We start from the raw sequence: 17,739 nt of genomic DNA, 5'->3' as shown, positions 1-17,739 counted from the left end.
ATTGCTGTGATTAATGTTAGTTTGCAATTTATTTCAGAACAAAATTAATATTTGACGAACTATATTTCAGATTAACTTAAAGAGAATTATTGGTTAGACATTTATATATCTCTTTATTTTAAGTCATCTAATCATTTTTATTTGTAGTATAATATTAGGAAAATTCAGTCAAATTACTAGTACTGTTATTATTATGATTTTTATTATTTTCTCTTTCGTTGATCGGTTCTAGTGAGTGGCAAGTTTTGAAATCCAATTTCAAACAGCATTGTTAATTTTCGATAAAATTTTAATTTAACATGTATATTTGTTAATATTTAATTATTTTTGGAAAAAAAATAATTTTTTTAATTTCAAAACCCTCACAATTCTATCTATTTTCCCCCTAAACTTTTAATTTCATCTAATTAAATCCTAAACTTAGACAAGTGTAGAAATTTTTTACCATCTATCCCATTTTCGCTAATTCACCCACTAACTAAAAAAAATGTGAAACAAAAAACTCTAAAAATTCACTAATTAATGAAAATACAAAGTTAAATTTGATTAATATACAAAATCGACAATTAAATAATTCTGCTGAAATTACGAGTTTCAACAAAAGGAAAAAACCTAACTCTTGTGTATGTTTCTATGAGTCTGAAAACCTATTAGAGTGTAAAAGTTGTAATACTTTTTTGAGTTTAAAGATTAACGTATTGCTAAAATTTATCTAATTAAGTCGTTACTTATCCAAGTTTAAGGTAGAATTTGATAAAATTGAGAGTTGACGATGAAAATTGATTCATTTCCTAAGTTTAAGAGTTAAAATTGATAATTTTTTTTATAATACACACAATAATAATAATAATAATAATAATAATAATAAGAAGGGATAAAGAAGTGAGGAATTAATGGAAATGACATTTTCCCAACCACATCCTTTCTCTTGATCCAGTATTTATGATCTTATCCCTACCTGAATATGTAGTGGTTGTAAAATATTCAGAATATGTAGTGGTCGTAAAATATTCAAATTTCTAAAGAAATATAGATGGATCAAAACTTCCAAATCGACATGTCGACAAAGGCAATTTAATTATTTTTGTCACATCTGTAAAGAATATAATGTTGATCCAAAATGTGAATAATTAGTTTGAAACTTTTTATATTTCTTTTACTTGTAAACGTGTAAAATGCTTTAATGTGTTGCGATGCAAGAAGGGTGTGAAATGGAAAATATTTAGGTTTTAAATGGTATAAACTTATCTTTAGGTTGCATTAAAAAATGAAAAATATTTGACTCCAAAAATCTTGTCCACACCACCCTTTAATATTTGACAACTAAGAGAGATAAATGCAAAAACAAAAAATGTTTTTAAAAAATGATGAGTTGTCAAATATTAAATGTTGGTGTGGGCAAGATTCCTCACTAAGCTAAGTATTTTCCTTAAAAAATTAACAATTCAAAAGGGAAAAAAATCTATTTTTACATTTTTTTAAATCGTCAAATACTTAAAAGAGTGGTGAGTTTTCAAAACCTAAGTATTTTTTATCAAAATTTAGGAAGTTAAAAATTTAAAGAAAAAATAATAATTTTCTTGATTTTATTTGTGGGTGTAACAAAGATTATTTAAAAAGAAAAAGGTGTGATTATGTCATATGAATTAAAAAGATTACAACTAACTTTCTTTCTACTATGGATTTCATTATTATTATTTTTTATTTTAAAAGAACCCGATGGTGAAGATTATTTTTATTTTTAGATTTTAAGAGTCAAAATATTACTTTTTAAAATATAAAGTCCAAAGACTAAATACTAAAAATATAAAGTCTAAATTCACTATTTTTCTTTTTAATTCTTTTCTAGAGAATCTAAATAAGGACGACAAAACAGGTATAACTTAACGATAATTGACATATATCGTCTGATTGGTGAGTTCGATTTCCCACGTATCGTAATGAAAAAATTATAAATAAATACTAAAATGACAGTTTAATCATTCTCCAATTTTGTGGTGAAATTTTTTATGGGTATAATTCTGCCTCCCATGTGGGCTCAAGCCAGGTGGGCCCTAGGCTCTGTCCAATCAATATTGGGCCCGAGGGACAGAAGCCCGAATAGCCATCATGCAGATTACAGGCATAGCCGCCCGTGTCGGAAACTTCAGAGAGAGACGGTCGTGGACTGGCAGCGGAAGAATTATTTCATGGCACGGCGATCTTCGAGGATCGTCGGGCAACTCTCTGGTCGATACTACGGCCTAGATATCGGGGATACGTCTTTGAAGACGATAGGCATTAGAGAGGATGTTCGGGTGAATACTACGTTGATATTGAGTTTGATCTTGCAAGTAATTCCTTATACGTGGATGATTCACTGCCATTCGAAGTTTTGTAACTCATCTCCACTAAATTTCAATATTATTTATTATTATTATTATTATTATTCAATGTTGTGTGGTGGTCGTTAGCTTGACTTTAAATATACGGGTCACCACACATTAGATTAGGTTTTTCCACAAAATTTCTGAACTAAACGAACTATATAATATATATCTTGTCAAACCTAATTTTGTCCATTTCACAATTTAAATAATAGTTCTGAAGATAATTTTCTTTGTTATCCATAAAACTAACCTTAATATAACTTAATTGATCAAGATATTAGTAACTATTTTCATAAGTTAAAAGACGTAATTTCACCTTTGTAATACAACATGACTTTTTTTTTTACCTTATTAACTAATCCTTTTACCTAATTATTATTATTAATATTATTATTCTTATTATTCAATATTGTGGGGTGGTCGTTGGCTTATCTTTAGAAGTACGGCTCACCACACATTAGATTAGATTTTTCCACAAAATCCCTTAAAACTATATAATATATAAAACCTAATTTTGTCCCTTACAATTAAATGATAATTCTAAATTTAATTTTCTTCATTATGCATAAAATTAACCTTAACCTAATTTAATTGATTAAGATGTTAGTAACTATTTTCTTGAGTTAAAAGACGTAATTTCACCTAGAACTTTTTTCTTTACCTAATTAACTAATCCTTTTACCTAATTTATTATTATTATTATTATTATTATTATTATTATTATTATTATTATTATTTTGGTACATTCTATTGTTATTATAGTTGTTGCTTCAAAAAAGAGAAAAAGAGGAGTGTGGACAGGTTTAGGAATATTTTGAAAATATTGGTCCAATTTCTTTATTTGTTTTTTTAAAATTTTATTTTACTTTTTGGAAATATTTTGAAATCATAGTCAACTTTATAAAATATAAACAATATTTTTGAGATTTCTTAATAAAAGAAAAATCAAATTTTGGTTACGAAATATTTAAAGAATAGATTACAACACCAAAAACACATGTATTAGTAAAAAATACTTTTTAAAAATTAGAAAGTCAGATGAAACATGTCATAAATTGTCTTTTCATAAACCACTTCCGCTCTACCTAATTAGTATTTCTCAAATATATTAAAAAGAAACTTTTTTTGTTTAAAAAATCAGTGTCAAATCATGAAGAAACAGAGATCTTCAATCACGATCATCACATTTGAATAATGTGAAGGGCTGAACCTGAAATTTTTATTTAATGGGACGGTGATAGATATATCTATATATATATATTATATTCATTGAACAAAAGAGAGAGATATAAATTTAAACATCTTTTATTTAAATTTTTCAAAAAAGGTTACGTCATAAATATGATTAGAACATTTTAAGAGATATACATATATATATCTTTTAAGTACTAAATGAGACTTAAATTAATTTTTTTTAGTAAAATATATAGGGAAGGAAATTCGAACTCATTGGAGATATATACCAATTACCGTTGAGCTATGCTCGTTTTGGCAGAATTAAATTAACTTAATCATAGGTATATGTTTAACGAAAAGATTAACAATCACATTAATTTTTTTTTTTTTCAAAACTCAAGGGACAGGTAATGTTATTAAACTTTTTGAAAGGCATTTCAAAACCTCGGATTTGTTTTATTTCTTTTATTAAAATTTAAAAACTCATTTATTTTCCTTTTATATAATTGAAATCGATCCATATGCTATTTAACACTAAACAACCAAAGCAAATCAAACTAGTTGCAAACTCTTCTTTTACATATGTTTTTAGTTGTAATTTACCTTCTTTGTAATTTTGAAGTCATTGTTAAATTAATAGATTCTACGTTATTGCAACATTCACTAATGTTAAGGATAACGGTACTCAAAGTATCTTGATATGAAATTATCAGTCTTATCATAACCCTTACGACTTTGCTTTTAATTTCACTCAAAAAGTCTTACATTTGTTGCACATAACTATATACCCATAATCTCTAGTTGTATTCCCTACCAACTAATTTAGAAGGGAAAGTTTTTTGTATTTAAAAATTTGTATGTAATTTTAAAAAGTCAAATTACATATTAGGTGGAGAAGAGAAATATAAACGTGGCGTCGCCATTGGAGATGACAAAAATACCTGCGGGATCCAATCTTCATAGGTAACCGATCCGATCAGATCGGGAAATCCCCAATTTGACCGGGGACGGGGTTAAACTGGGGTTCCCGGGGGATGGGGGAGGTCTCCCCACCATCACCCTGTCCCCGCCCCGACCCCGTTGTCATACCTAGTCGCCACACAAAGCCTTCAGGCGGCAATGGCTGTATGAGGCAACATCGTTTTATGTGTGAAAATGCAGTTTAGTTTGGAAACCAGCGTGCTTTTAGGTTTTGAAAAGTTAAATTATATATCAGCAGGAGAATATGAGCCCGCGATGGTTCAATTGAACAGTTAAATTTCGAAACCATCGTGTTTTTAGCTTTTTCACTTAAAATCTCCTTTACGAAAGTCATCTTCCATGCGTCATTTTCCGATAAACCACTTGACTTACGTCATTTTATCTATAAATTGTAAACCAAAAATATAAAATTAGTTTTCAGTTGTTATATTTTTGTAATATTACATAAAAAAGAAAAGGTTAGATTTGTCGTTGATTCACAAATAATAAAAATGTTGAGTACAAAACAAACCATTTTTTTTAATATTATTTTTTATTAAACTTATTCTAAAATATACCATCTACCAAACTATTTTCAGAAAATGATGCTTGAAAAATAGTGGGTTGTCAAAGAGACCTATGAATAGTTAGCAGCATCTTTAGACTTGACACTCGGTAGACGTCACGCTTGCTTTTTTTTATTTTTTTAAATCAAAGTATGATCGTTCCTAGGAGACGACCAATGATCAATTAGACGTGAATTTTTATGGTCGTATTTTGAAAATAATTTGGTAGATAATATATTTTTGGAATAAATTTGATAAAAAAACAATATTAAAAGAAAAAAATCCAAGCTTGAAAGATTAAAACGAGCTATATAAAAAATTATTATACCAGTTTCAGTTATATTATTTTTCTTAGTACGATTTGTAGTCAATTTGCTCTGAAATCCTTTTTAATAATCATCTAATGACATATTTGGAGTAATTTTGGTATGGTTAGAATCACTTTTACTCATATCAAAATCATTCCGACTTTAAAATAGCGATTCTCCAAGTGATTTTTGACTAATATATATATATATATATATATATATATAATTAATTAATTAATTTTTAAAATGGTTATTATTTTAATTTTTAAAATTGTCTTTCTATTCTCTCTATTTTTTTTATAATAATTTCCATCTCTTTTTAGAGTTTATTTCTCTATCTAAAACTTCTATCTCCCACTCTCTAAAATTTGTCTGTCTAAAATTTTTGTTTCTCTCTAACTTTTCTTTCTTTAAAAATTTGTCAAATTCTCTTATTAAAGTTTAAATATTAATCATTCAAAATCATTTTTAATTATATACAGATCACTTGAAAAAATGTGTAACCAAATATTAAAATAATTTAATAAAAACCACTTCCACAGAATCAATTATCATTAAATCTCATTTACTAAAACCATTCTCAAAGACACCTAGGTGTTTCTACTAATAATATTTTAAAATTAGTTTAATATTTTTACAAAAATATTTTTTTATTTATTGTAATTAGAAAAAAAATGCTGTATTTGCTCTTATTTGAGCCTTTATTCTAATCAAGCCAACTTGAAAATATTAGTGAGGAACACAACCATAAGAGAGTGATATTGGTGAGAAAATAAATTAGAAAGTTTTTGTAAGGGACGAAATGGAGCTCTTTTCCATGAGTAATACAAATACATTATTTTCCAATTCATGAAACACGCGAATGAAATTTATTATTTGTTTCAGCGTTCACATCCACTTACGAGTCAGGCCAACAATCGTACCTTGTTTTTCGGTGGATATTAATTTTGGATAATATTTGGCTGATAATCAATTTTTTACTCACTAAAATTGAATATTTGATAACTAAAAAAAGAAGCATAAAATAGAGATATATTTTGTTTAAATAATGATTTGTCACCTTTCAAATAGTGATGAAGACAAATTTTGGTTTTCACCGGATATTATCTATTAATTTTTTTTATAGAGTCATACTTATTAGGTATTGAGGACATAGTATCTATAAACTCTTAGATGAATATATATACTAATTACCGCTTTACTATTCTTGACGAACTACGAGTTAACAATTAAAATTTACAATGTATACTATCTATTCTGATATAGATACACGCAATTTTAACTTGGACACAAGTTTCAAATCAAAATGATTGCGTACTTAAATTATTTTAGAAAAGAAAAATCCCTCGGTGTACCTAAATACTATTCACTATGTAAAAAGCTTAAAGGGGAATCCAATTACGGCAAACGCATCCGCCCCACAGCCAACAATTTCCGACCACCACAAATAATGGAGTCTCAATTTCCTCCCTTTAACCCAACATCCGTCGCTACCCTCGTCGGAATTTTTGTGTTCTGTTATTATTATTTACGTCGAAAGTGGCAGGAGCGGAAGCAGGCCCCGTCGCCGCCCGGGGCGTGGCCCATAATCGGCCACCTCCACCTCCTCCACAATGCGAAGCTCCCCCACCACACTCTTGGCGCCATGGCCGACAAATATGGTCCGATCTTCCGCCTACAGCTCGGCTGCCGCTCGGCTCTTGTGGTCAGCAACTGGGAGATGGCCAAAGAAAGCATGTGCATCAACGACGCCGCCGCCGTCTCCCGCCCGGGCATCTCCGGCACCAAACATTTCTCCTACGACTACGCCGCCTTCGGCCTGGCTCCCTACAGCCCTTACTGGCGGGAGATGCGTAAGATTACCCACTTGGAGCTCCTCTCCAACTCACGCGTTGACCAGGTCAAGAACCTCATGTTTGCTCAGATCGACATGTCGTTGGCGGAGCTGCACGCGGGATCGGCCCAGATTCCCGTGGAGATGAAGCGGTGGTTTGGGGATGTGATTGTGAACATGCTGCTTAAGATCATCATTGGAAAACGATGTGTAGGCCCGAACGCCGAGGGGGGTGAGAAGGGAGCCAAGGACTTGCAGATGGCGATTAGGGACTCGTTCCATTTGATGGGCCAGGGGCTGCTGACGGACTATATTCCTCTGATCGGACGGTTGGGATTCGATGGGCAGGTGAAGGTGATGGAGAGTATAGCGAAACGATTCGACGTGATTATGAGTGAATGGCTGGAAGAGCACAAGCGGAAGCGAGATTATGGTTTGGGTCAAAACCAAGATGGAGATTTTATGGACTCTCTCATTTCGTTACTCGATGGCAAGGGGATTCAGGGTTACTATGATGCTGACACCATTATCAAAGCCACAACTTTGGTACTCCTCAATCATTTGATAATTAACCGAAAAATTAAAAAATTAATTGACGAGGAGTAGCTCACATATATTATAAATTCTTGTTATGTACGTTCTTTATATTTTCAACGTGTGATCTGCAGAATATGATTGCGGGTGGAACTGAAAGCACCACGGTGACTTTAACGTGGACGATGACGTTGTTGCTAAACAATCCACATACCTTGGAAATGGCACAACAAGAGCTCGATGCGGTGGTTGGGCGAGATAGGCGAGTGAACGAGTCTGACATTAGCAAGTTACATTATTTACAAGCTGTAGTTAAAGAGGCGATGCGAATGTATCCTGCGGGTCCTTTGTTGGGACCTCGCGAGTTCTCTAGTGACTGTGTGGTTGCTGGCTACTTTGTTCCTAGGGGTACTCAGCTGATCCCAAATATTTGGAAGATTCAAACTGACCCACGAGTGTGGCCGAACCCATTTGAGTTCAAGCCGGAGCGGTTTCTGACGACACACAAGGATGTGGATGCAAAGGGGAATCATTTTGAGTTGATTCCATTTGGTAGCGGACGAAGAGGGTGTCCTGGAGTTGCCTTTGGGCTTCAAATGGTGCACTTCACTTTGGCTGGATTTTTGCAGTCATTTGATGTGAAAAGCTCGTCTGCTGACCTGATTGATATGTCGGAGAATTTTGGAATGGCAAATGAGAAAGTGGTTCCTCTAAATGTATTGGTCACTTCACGGTTACCTTCTCATCTACATGGCTTCAATTAACTACTTCCATGTTGACTTGGGTATATTTGTGGTGAATTTGTTTGGTGTCATTTCCTTTTCTTATATGTATAATAAATATATGTTTTTGTTGGCCCTAATCACCGTCATGTAGAATATTAATAGAATCGTACCTGTACGGTAGGGATTCAAACCTTCAACTTATCAGGAATGTTATTGATGTGTTATATCAAAATTACTACTTTGGTGAAAAATACGTAATAAAAAAGTATTTTGTAGTTTGGTTTAATATATCAAAGAGTGTTTTTTTAGTGATTAATATATTTACTTTTCTAAAATTGATAAATCACAAAAGTGAAAATAACTAAATTATTAAAATAAGACATAAAATTAAATAAGCTACATACAGAGATCGGTAACAAAGTTGTTCCTCATTAAAAAGGTGAACGAAAGAAAAGTACACATGATATATGGAGATGGAGGATCCAGAGAAAATATGTGTAGAGAAATGAGTGAGACGATTTTAAAAATTGAAATAAAAGAATTCTTAAAAGAACAAATTGTGGTGCTGATGTGATCAGGACATTCCAACAAATTTTAGAAATGTGAGGATTTGAATTTTTTTTGCTAAGATCTTTTATTATACTACAATAACTCAGCCAATAGTACACTCTCATTATTTAATAGAAAGGTGAGACTTTTATTTCGGGCCACATCATATAATATTGGGTAAACTTTTTGTTTTTTTAGTACAACATAGAGAGTTTGAGTATTTTTAATATAACATATAGAGTTCTGGAGATTCGAACTAACGACTTTTTAATCCAGTATAAATGTTTTAATCTTGAACTATGTTTAAATGGGCAGTTGTGTAAACTTAATTAATATACAAAACTTCTAATTAAACTATAATTATTAACAACACAATTAGATAAAAGTATAGCAAGTTAAATATAATATTGTATAACCACCTATTATATTAGATTCCAGAGGAAGAAGAAAAAAAATGTTAATTAAAGGAGATGTTAAAGAGAGAAGTGCAAATTAAAAAAGTGATTTCTTTTGCTTAAGTTTGGTTAGGAAGAGAAACAGAATGTTTGCCTCTGCAACCAAAAAAAAAGTTAGATATTTAGAGGAATTAAACCTGAAGTGAATTAATTATAAGAGAACACACTCATTTAAAAAAAAAAAGAACAAACACTAGTTTAACTTTACCACCATGGAAACCACTGAAACCCTAAATTAATAATTGCACCAATTAATTAAATTTGTTAATTATTAAATTCAGAAGGAGTAATAAGTGTTGGGTTTGTAAAGAGTGCAAACAAAGTATTAAATTAATATGGCCAAAGAAACTGGGAGATGGCCAAAGAAAGCATGTGCATTAACGACGCCGCTGCTGCATCCCGCCCGGAACTGTCAGTCTCCAAGCATTTCTCCTACGACTTCGACATGTTTGGGTTGGCTTCCTACGGCCCTTACTGGCGGGAAATGCGTAAAATAACTCACCTCGAGCTCCTCTCGAACCCACGTGTCCAAGAGGTGAACCTCTTATATTAGATTAATTGATGACGAGAGAAATAGCAGATCTCTTATCTCTTCACTTTGAAGTCTACACTAAAATTAAATAGAAAATAACGAGTTCTCAACTAATTTGTTGACAGAAATACAAAACATAAAATTTAAAAAAAAAAAAATCAACGGTCAACTTTTCAACAATCAAGCGAGTTATTGTTATTATTATTATGGTACTATTTCTTAACACAGGTTAAGAACATCATGTTTGGTGAAGTCGACGTGTCGTTGACAGAGCTGCACGCGAGATGGGCCGCCCAAAGGAACGAATCGGGCCAGATACCGGTGGAGTTGAAGGGTTGGTTCGGGGATGTGGTTGTGAATATGCTTCTGAAGATCATTAACGGAAAACGATGTGTTGGCCCGAATGCGTTGGGAGGAGAAGCAGAGGCAAAAGAGTTGCAGGTGGCGATTAGGGAGTCGTTCCGTTTGATGGGCCAAGGAATATTGAGGGACTTCATTCCTGTGGTTGCACAGTTGGGATTTGACGGACAAGTGAAGGCCATGGAGAAAATAGCCAAAAGAATTGATGCCATTCTTGAAGGATGGCTGCAGGACCACAAGAAAAGCAGAGCTTCTGGTTTGGCTCAAAAAAATGGTCGCTTTATGGATTCTCTCCTCTCCTTATATGATGGCAACGAGCTTCCAAGTCAGTACAATGGCGATATCATTACCAAAGCCACAACTTTGGTATTACCCCTTTTCTTTAATTATTATATTACCTTTTGTAGTACTCAACCAAATACTAATTATGTGTATATATGTGCATAATGTGATTGCTGGTGGAATTGAAAGCAGCGCAATGACTCTAACATGGGTGATGTCATTACTGTTGAACAATCCGCATGCCCTGGAAAAGGCATATCAAGAGCTGGATGCGGTGGTGGGAAGAGATAGGCGAGTGAACGAGTCCGACATATTCAAGCTCAATTACCTACAGGCTATAATTAAGGAAACGATGCGACTATACCCAGCAGGGCCTCTATTGGGTCCCCGTGAATTCTATAAGGATTGTGTCGTGGGTGGCTATTTTGTTCCCAAAGGTACTCAGCTGATTCCAAACATATGGAAGATCCAAACAGACCCACGAGTGTGGCCCGATCCGCTTAAATTCAAGCCGGAGCGGTTTCTAACGACCCACAAGGATGTGGATGTGAAAGGAAATGATTTCGAGTTGATTCCGTTTGGGAGCGGACAGAGAGGGTGTCCTGGAGTCGCATTTGGCCTTCAAATGGTGCACTTTGCTTTGGCTGGGTTTTTACAGTTTTTTGATGTGAAAAACCTAACGGGCAACACGATTGATATGTCGGAGGCTTTTGGAATGGCAAACGAGAAAATTTTGCCTCTCAATGTTATGGTCACCCCACGGTTGCCTTCTCCCCTTCATACCCTAATATAGTTATTTCGATATAGAAAGATTTATTATGTATGGCCAAGATGGTAGAAATATTTAATATTATCTTAGGAATGTTATTGATGTGTTATATCAAAATTACTACTTTGGTGAAAAATATATAATAAAAAAGTATTTTGTAGTTTGGTTTAATATCTCAAGGAGTGTTTTTTAGTGATTAATATATTTACTTTTCTAAACTTGATAAATCACATAAATGAAAAATAACTAAATTATTAAAATAAGAGAAAAAAATTAAATAAGCTACATACAGAATTGGTAACAAAGTTGTTCCCAATCATTTGATAATTAATCGAAAAATTAAAAAATTACTTGACGAGAGGAGTAACTTACTTATATTATAAACTCTTGTTATGTACGTTCTTTATATTTTCAATGTAGGATCTGCAGAATATGATTGTAGGTGGAACTGAAAGCACCACGGTGACTCTAACGTGGACGATGGCATTGTTGCTAAACAATCCACATACCTTGTAAATGGCACAACAAGAGCTCGATGCGGTGGTTGGGCGAGATAGGCGAGTGAACGAGTCTAACATTAGCAAGCTACATTATTTACAAGCTGTAGTTAAAGAGGTGATGCGAATGTATCCTGCGGGTCCTTTGTTGGGACCTCGCGAGTTCTCTACGGATTGTGTGGTTGCTGGCTACTTTGTTCCTAAGGATACTCAGCTGATCCCAAATATTTGGAAGATTCAAACTGACCCACGAGTGTGGCCGAACCCATTTGAGTTCAAGCTGGAGCGGTTTCTGACGACACACAAGGATGTGGATGCAAAGGGGAATCATTTTGAGTTGATTCCGTTTGATAGCGAACGAAAGAGGGTGTCCTGGAGTTGCGTTTGGGCTTCAAATGGTGCACTTCACTTTGGCTGGATTTTTGCAGTCATTTGATGTGAAAAACTCGTCTGCTAACCTGATTGATATATCGGAGAATTTTGGAATGGCAAATGAGAAAGTGATTCCTCTAAATGTATTGGTCACCTCACGTTTACCTTCTCATCTACCTGGCTTCAATTAGCTACTTCCACGTTGACTTGAGTAATACCTGTCATGAAGAAGATAAATAGAATCATACCTGTCAATTTATCAGGAATGTTATTGGTTGACACAAAAATTATTACTAGTGAAAATTATGTATTAACAAATTATTTTGTAGTTTGGTTTAATATCTAAAGAGTGTTTTTTAGTGATTAATATATTCTTTTCAAAATTTGATAAATCACAAAATTTAAATAACTAAATTATTAAAATAAGACATAAAATTAAGCGATATGGAAAGTGTTTATAAGAGAGATTGGTAATAAAGTTGTTCGTAATTAAAAAGGTGAACGAAGAAAAGGTACACATGATATGTGCCACGTGGAGAGGGAGGATCCAGAGAAAATGTGTGGATAAATGAGTGAGACAATTTAAAAAATTGAAATAAAAGAATTCTTACAGAACAAAAATTTGTGGTGCTGATGTGACATCTCAACACATTTTAGAAATGTCAGGATTTTAATTTTTTTTCCCAAGATCTTTTATTATACTACAATAATTCAGCCAATACACTCATTATTTAATAGAAAGGTGAGACTTACATCGAGTCACATCAGATAATTGTGTAAATATTTTATTTTTTAGTACAAAATATTTTTAATATAGCATGGAAATGATTTTTTAATCTAATATAGGTGTTAAATCTTGAATTATGTTCAAGTTTGGTTGCAGCTGTGTAAATTTAATTAATATACAATCTACTTCTAAACACTATAATTAACAACAAAATTAGATCAAAGTGCAGCAAACTAAATCATAACCACCTATTATTATATATACTGAAGGAGGAAAGAAAAAGAAAAGTCAATTAAAGGAGATGTTAAAGAGAGAAGTGTAAATAAAAAAAGTGATTTCTTTTGCTCGAGTTTGGTTAAGAAGAGAAACAGAATGTTTGCCTCTGCAACCAAAAAAAAAAAGTTAGATATTTAGAGGAATTAAGCCTGAAGTGAATTAATTATAAAAAAAAACACTCATTTTAAAAAAATAACAAAAACCAATTTAACTTTATTTTCATGAACTGTTAATTATTAAGTTCAGAAGAGGTAAATAAATAGCCCAACTTTATTTAATCACAAAGGAGAGAATATATAAAGTCTATGTACACACAAGAGGAAGTTGGGACTAAGTGACTAACTAGTCAATATAATTAACCTAACTAATATTTAACTAGCTCTAATATTAATGCGTAATTACTGCAGGCCGTATAGATTTGAAAAATATTAGAGAAATTAGTTGGATCAAAGTGGGTGGTAGCCATTTTCATAGGTGATTTTTCAACTTAAGATCGTACAGTTCCTTACCGAGACAAGAGAAAGTCTCAACGGATCCTTCGCTCTTCGTCCACTATTTTTCCCCTAATAAGAAATAAAACATTTCAGTCATTTTACAAACCATAATGAGGTGTGAGGAAGATTTGTTTCCCTTTTCTTACCATTTATGCTTAGCTATCATAAAATGAAAAGCACTTGACTCCTTATCAATATCAATCTGAGTGCAAACATTACAACATTAAATTTTATAAAATGGTGGTGAGGATCACTACCATGAAAATACTACCTAGGAAAATACTTGACTCTGTATTAATTAATAAGGAAGACTCGTACTTTTACTACTATTAAATAAACAACTCATCATTTTTAATTTTTTAATTTATCTATTTTAATTATTAGATATTTAATTGTGACGAGGATAAGATTCATTTCTACTAGCTATTAGTGGAGGGTCGAGTATTTATTTAAATGTTTGATAATTAAAATAGGGAAATAGAAAGATAAAAGATTTTTATTTTAAAAAATCATGAGTTGTCAATCTTTTGTGGTCGCGAGTAGGAGGCATGCATTTGCTTATAAGACGTCACTTCTGAACTCATCCCCATAGTGCGTGTTTATCGTGGGAGACTGGAGCCTTGTCAAACTACTGTCCTTTTGCTTAATTTTGTGCGGTGGATATTAATTAGAACTGTTTGGCTTTTAGTGGCATGGCATTATAAAATCACGAATGGGAATCCAAAAACAACAACTACCAGTCTATTATCTTTCCCAACAGTTAATCAATTCTCCAATCTGCCAAGCAGATAATATATGAATATGAACCCCTTCAAATTCGCCTCTTGTAGTTGTTATGGCCCAATTTGCATAGCAGCAATTTTCCTGATCTTCATTGTCTGTTATTATTATTTATGTCGAAAGCGGCAGGATCAGCGGAAGCTGGCCCCTTCGCCGCCGGGTGCGTGGCCCGTAATCGGCCACCTCCACCTCCTCCACAATGCGAAGCTCCCCCACCACACTCTTGGAGCCATGGCCGACAAATATGGGCCAATCTTCCGCTTACAGCTCGGCTCCCGGTCCGCGCTCGTGGTGAGCAACTGGGAGATGGCCAAAGAAAGCATGTGCATTAACGATGCCGCCGCGGCGTCCCGCCCAGAGCTGTCGGTCTCCAAGCATTTCTCCTACGACTTCGCCATGTTTGGGTTGGCTTCCTACGGCCCTTACTGGCGGGAGATGCGTAAAATAACTCATCTCGAGCTCCTCTCCAACCCACGCGTTCAAGAGGTGAACCTACTATTGAACTAATTAACCATGAGAGATAGTTTATATATTATCAACATTCATTAATCTCTTTATCTTTTCACAATTAACCAGATAACTTAAGTCTACGATAAAATTAAATAGAAAATAAATGTTCGAAATACAAAACATAAAATTTTTACAAAAATAATTAACGGTCACCTTTTCAACAATCAAATTGAGTTGTTGTTGTTGTTATTATTATGGTACTATATTCTTAACACAGGTTAAGAACATCATGTTTGGTGAGGTCGACATGTCGTTGACAGAGCTGCACGCGAAATGGGTCGTCCAAAGGAACGAATCGGGCCAGATACCGGTAGAGTTGAAGGGTTGGTTCGGGGATGTGGTTATGAATATGCTTCTGAAGATCATTATCGGAAAACGATGCGTCGGCCCGAATGCGTTGGGAGGAGAAGCAGAGGCAAAAGAGTTGCAGATGGCGATTAGGGAGTCGTTCCGTTTGATGGGCCAAGGAATATTGAGGGACTTCATTCCTGTGGTTGCACAGTTGGGATTTGACGGACAAGTGAAGGCCATGGAGAAAATAGCCAAACGAATTGATGCCATTCTTGAAGGATGGCTGCAGGACCACAAGAAGAACAGAGCTTATGGTTTGGCTAAAAAAAATGGAGACTTTATGGTTTCTCTCCTTTCCTTATATGATGCCAACCAGCTTCCAAGTCAGTACAATGGCGATATCATTACCAAAGCCACAACTTTGGTACTACCCCTGTTCTTTAATTATGTTACCTTTTCTAGTACTCAACCAAAGACTCATGTGAATATATGTGCAGAATATGATTGCAGGTGGAACTGAAAGCAGCACAGTAACTCTAACATGGGCGATGTCATTACTACTGAACAACCCGCATGCCCTAGAAAAGGCATATCAAGAGCTGGATGCAGTGGTGGGAAGAGATAGACGAGTGAACGAGTCCGACATATCCAAGCTCAGTTATTTACAGGCTATAGTTAAAGAAACGATGCGGCTATACCCGGCAGGGCCTCTATTGGGTCCTCGCGAATTTTATAAGGATTGTGTTGTGGGTGGCTATTTTGTTCCTAAAGGTACTCAACTGATCCCAAACATCTGGAAGATCCAAGTTGACCCACGAGTGTGGCCTGATCCGCTTAAATTCAAGCCAGAGCGGTTTCTAACAACCCACAAGGAAGTGGATGTGAAAGGGAATGATTTCGAGTTGATTCCCTTTGGGAGCGGACGAAGAGGGTGTCCTGGAGTCGCGTTTGGCCTTCAAATGGTGCACTTTACTCTAGCTGGGTTTTTACAGTCGTTTGATGTGAAAAACGTGACGAGCAACACGATTGATATGTCGGAGGTTTTTGGAATGGCAAACGAAAAATTTTTGCCTCTCAATGTTGTAGTCACCCCACGGTTGCTTTCTCACCTTCATACTCTAATATAGTTATTTCCATATAGAAAGATTTATTATGTACCGGTAAGATGGTAGAAATATTTAATATTATCACAATAGGAATTCAAACATTTAATTTATAAGAAATGTTGTCAAAGCGAATATAACTCAGCAGTAATTGGCATATATGTCCAACCGAGAGGTTGTGAGTTCGATCCCCTACCTTCACATGTTTTACTAAAAAAAACCTTATTAGGAATGTTATTGATGTCGTATTACCTGGTGAAAAATATGTAATAAAAAAGTATTTTGTAGTTTGGTTTTTTTTTTTTAAGGAAGGTTGTTCCTAATTAAAAGGGTGAACGAAAGAAAACTACACATGATATATGGAGAGGGGTAGAGAAATGAGTGAGACGATTTAAAAAATTGAAATAAAAGCGTTCTTCAAAGAACAGAAATTTGTGGGATTTTAGGTTGAATAGCCTTTTAACAAGGGGTAATATTATCTTTTCTAATAGTTGATGTCAGCCCATTGGTAAATGATCGGCCATTCTCCCTTCTCGCTGTTCGTGATCTCCCCTCCAATATTCTCCTCTTTAATCTAAAATCCTTAAAATATCTCAAATCTCTCGTCTCCATCTCCTGCGGCCGCCACCCCTTGCCACACACTTTCTCTCTCTTCTTAATCTCGCTCTCGATCCGTTCTCGTTTGTCTTTAAATTTAAATAATATTGGCGAGACTATTATTAAAGCTGCAACATTGGTATATCTATTTTGTCTTTAAATTAAAATCTTCATTGTTTACACATGTCACGTAGGCATATATTATTTAGAGATTAGTTAACCTGACTTATTCTGGACAGATATAAGAATTTGATAATATTAATTTTGAATTAATGATAGATACTTATTAAACATTCAAAATGTTTATGGACGTATTAAGATCTTTTTTAGGTATCTATATAGACACCCTTTAAAGTTTAGCATATTAGAAAGATATAGGTAGAGGCTTATTGAGCGATTATTTTCCTCCCATCTGACGGCTAGGATTTGATGGAAACGTCGAAATGATAAAGAAAATGGCCAAACGCATGGATTCGATTCTTCAAGGTTGGTTGGAAGAGAACAAGGGATCGGAGGACATGTGATTATTTGGATTAGGATAAAACATGATTTCTCACTAGTAAGGAGCAACCTTGTCCTTACCACCATTACAAATTTGACAACAAATTTAATTTAAAAAATAATGATTTGTCAAATATTTAATGGTAGTTAGGACAAGGTTGCTTGAGGAGCC

General features: G+C 34.0%; 3 protein-coding genes across 3 annotated transcripts; all 3 read left to right on the top strand.

Moving 5' to 3' along the window:
- The first annotated feature begins 6,661 nt into the window (after positions 1-6,661).
- LOC111021426 (strychnine-10-hydroxylase) lies at positions 6,662-8,760 on the top strand. Its single transcript, XM_022298426.2, has 2 exons — positions 6,662-7,759; positions 7,882-8,760. Exons 1-2 carry the CDS (start codon positions 6,686-6,688, stop codon positions 8,509-8,511), a joined length of 1,704 nt encoding a protein of 567 aa, XP_022154118.1. The 5' UTR covers positions 6,662-6,685; the 3' UTR covers positions 8,512-8,760.
- Positions 8,761-9,320: 560 nt separating this feature from the next.
- Positions 9,321-11,626, top strand: LOC111008678 (strychnine-10-hydroxylase-like). Its single transcript, XM_022281436.2, has 4 exons — positions 9,321-9,340; positions 9,822-10,011; positions 10,237-10,734; positions 10,814-11,626. Exons 1-4 carry the CDS (start codon positions 9,321-9,323, stop codon positions 11,441-11,443), a joined length of 1,338 nt encoding a protein of 445 aa, XP_022137128.1. The 3' UTR covers positions 11,444-11,626.
- A 2,883-nt stretch (positions 11,627-14,509) lies between these two features.
- On the top strand, positions 14,510-16,756 carry LOC111017857 (strychnine-10-hydroxylase). Its single transcript, XM_022293772.2, has 3 exons — positions 14,510-15,051; positions 15,293-15,790; positions 15,864-16,756. Exons 1-3 carry the CDS (start codon positions 14,581-14,583, stop codon positions 16,491-16,493), a joined length of 1,599 nt encoding a protein of 532 aa, XP_022149464.1. The 5' UTR covers positions 14,510-14,580; the 3' UTR covers positions 16,494-16,756.
- The last annotated feature ends 983 nt before the right edge of the window (positions 16,757-17,739 follow it).

This window comes from Momordica charantia (genome assembly GCF_013281855.1).
Source record: "Momordica charantia cultivar OHB3-1 chromosome 11 unlocalized genomic scaffold, Mcharantia_2.0 BLBB01000011.1, whole genome shotgun sequence".
Taxonomy (NCBI): Eukaryota; Viridiplantae; Streptophyta; class Magnoliopsida; order Cucurbitales; family Cucurbitaceae; genus Momordica; species Momordica charantia.
This window is presented reverse-complemented; position numbering and strand designations above follow the sequence as displayed.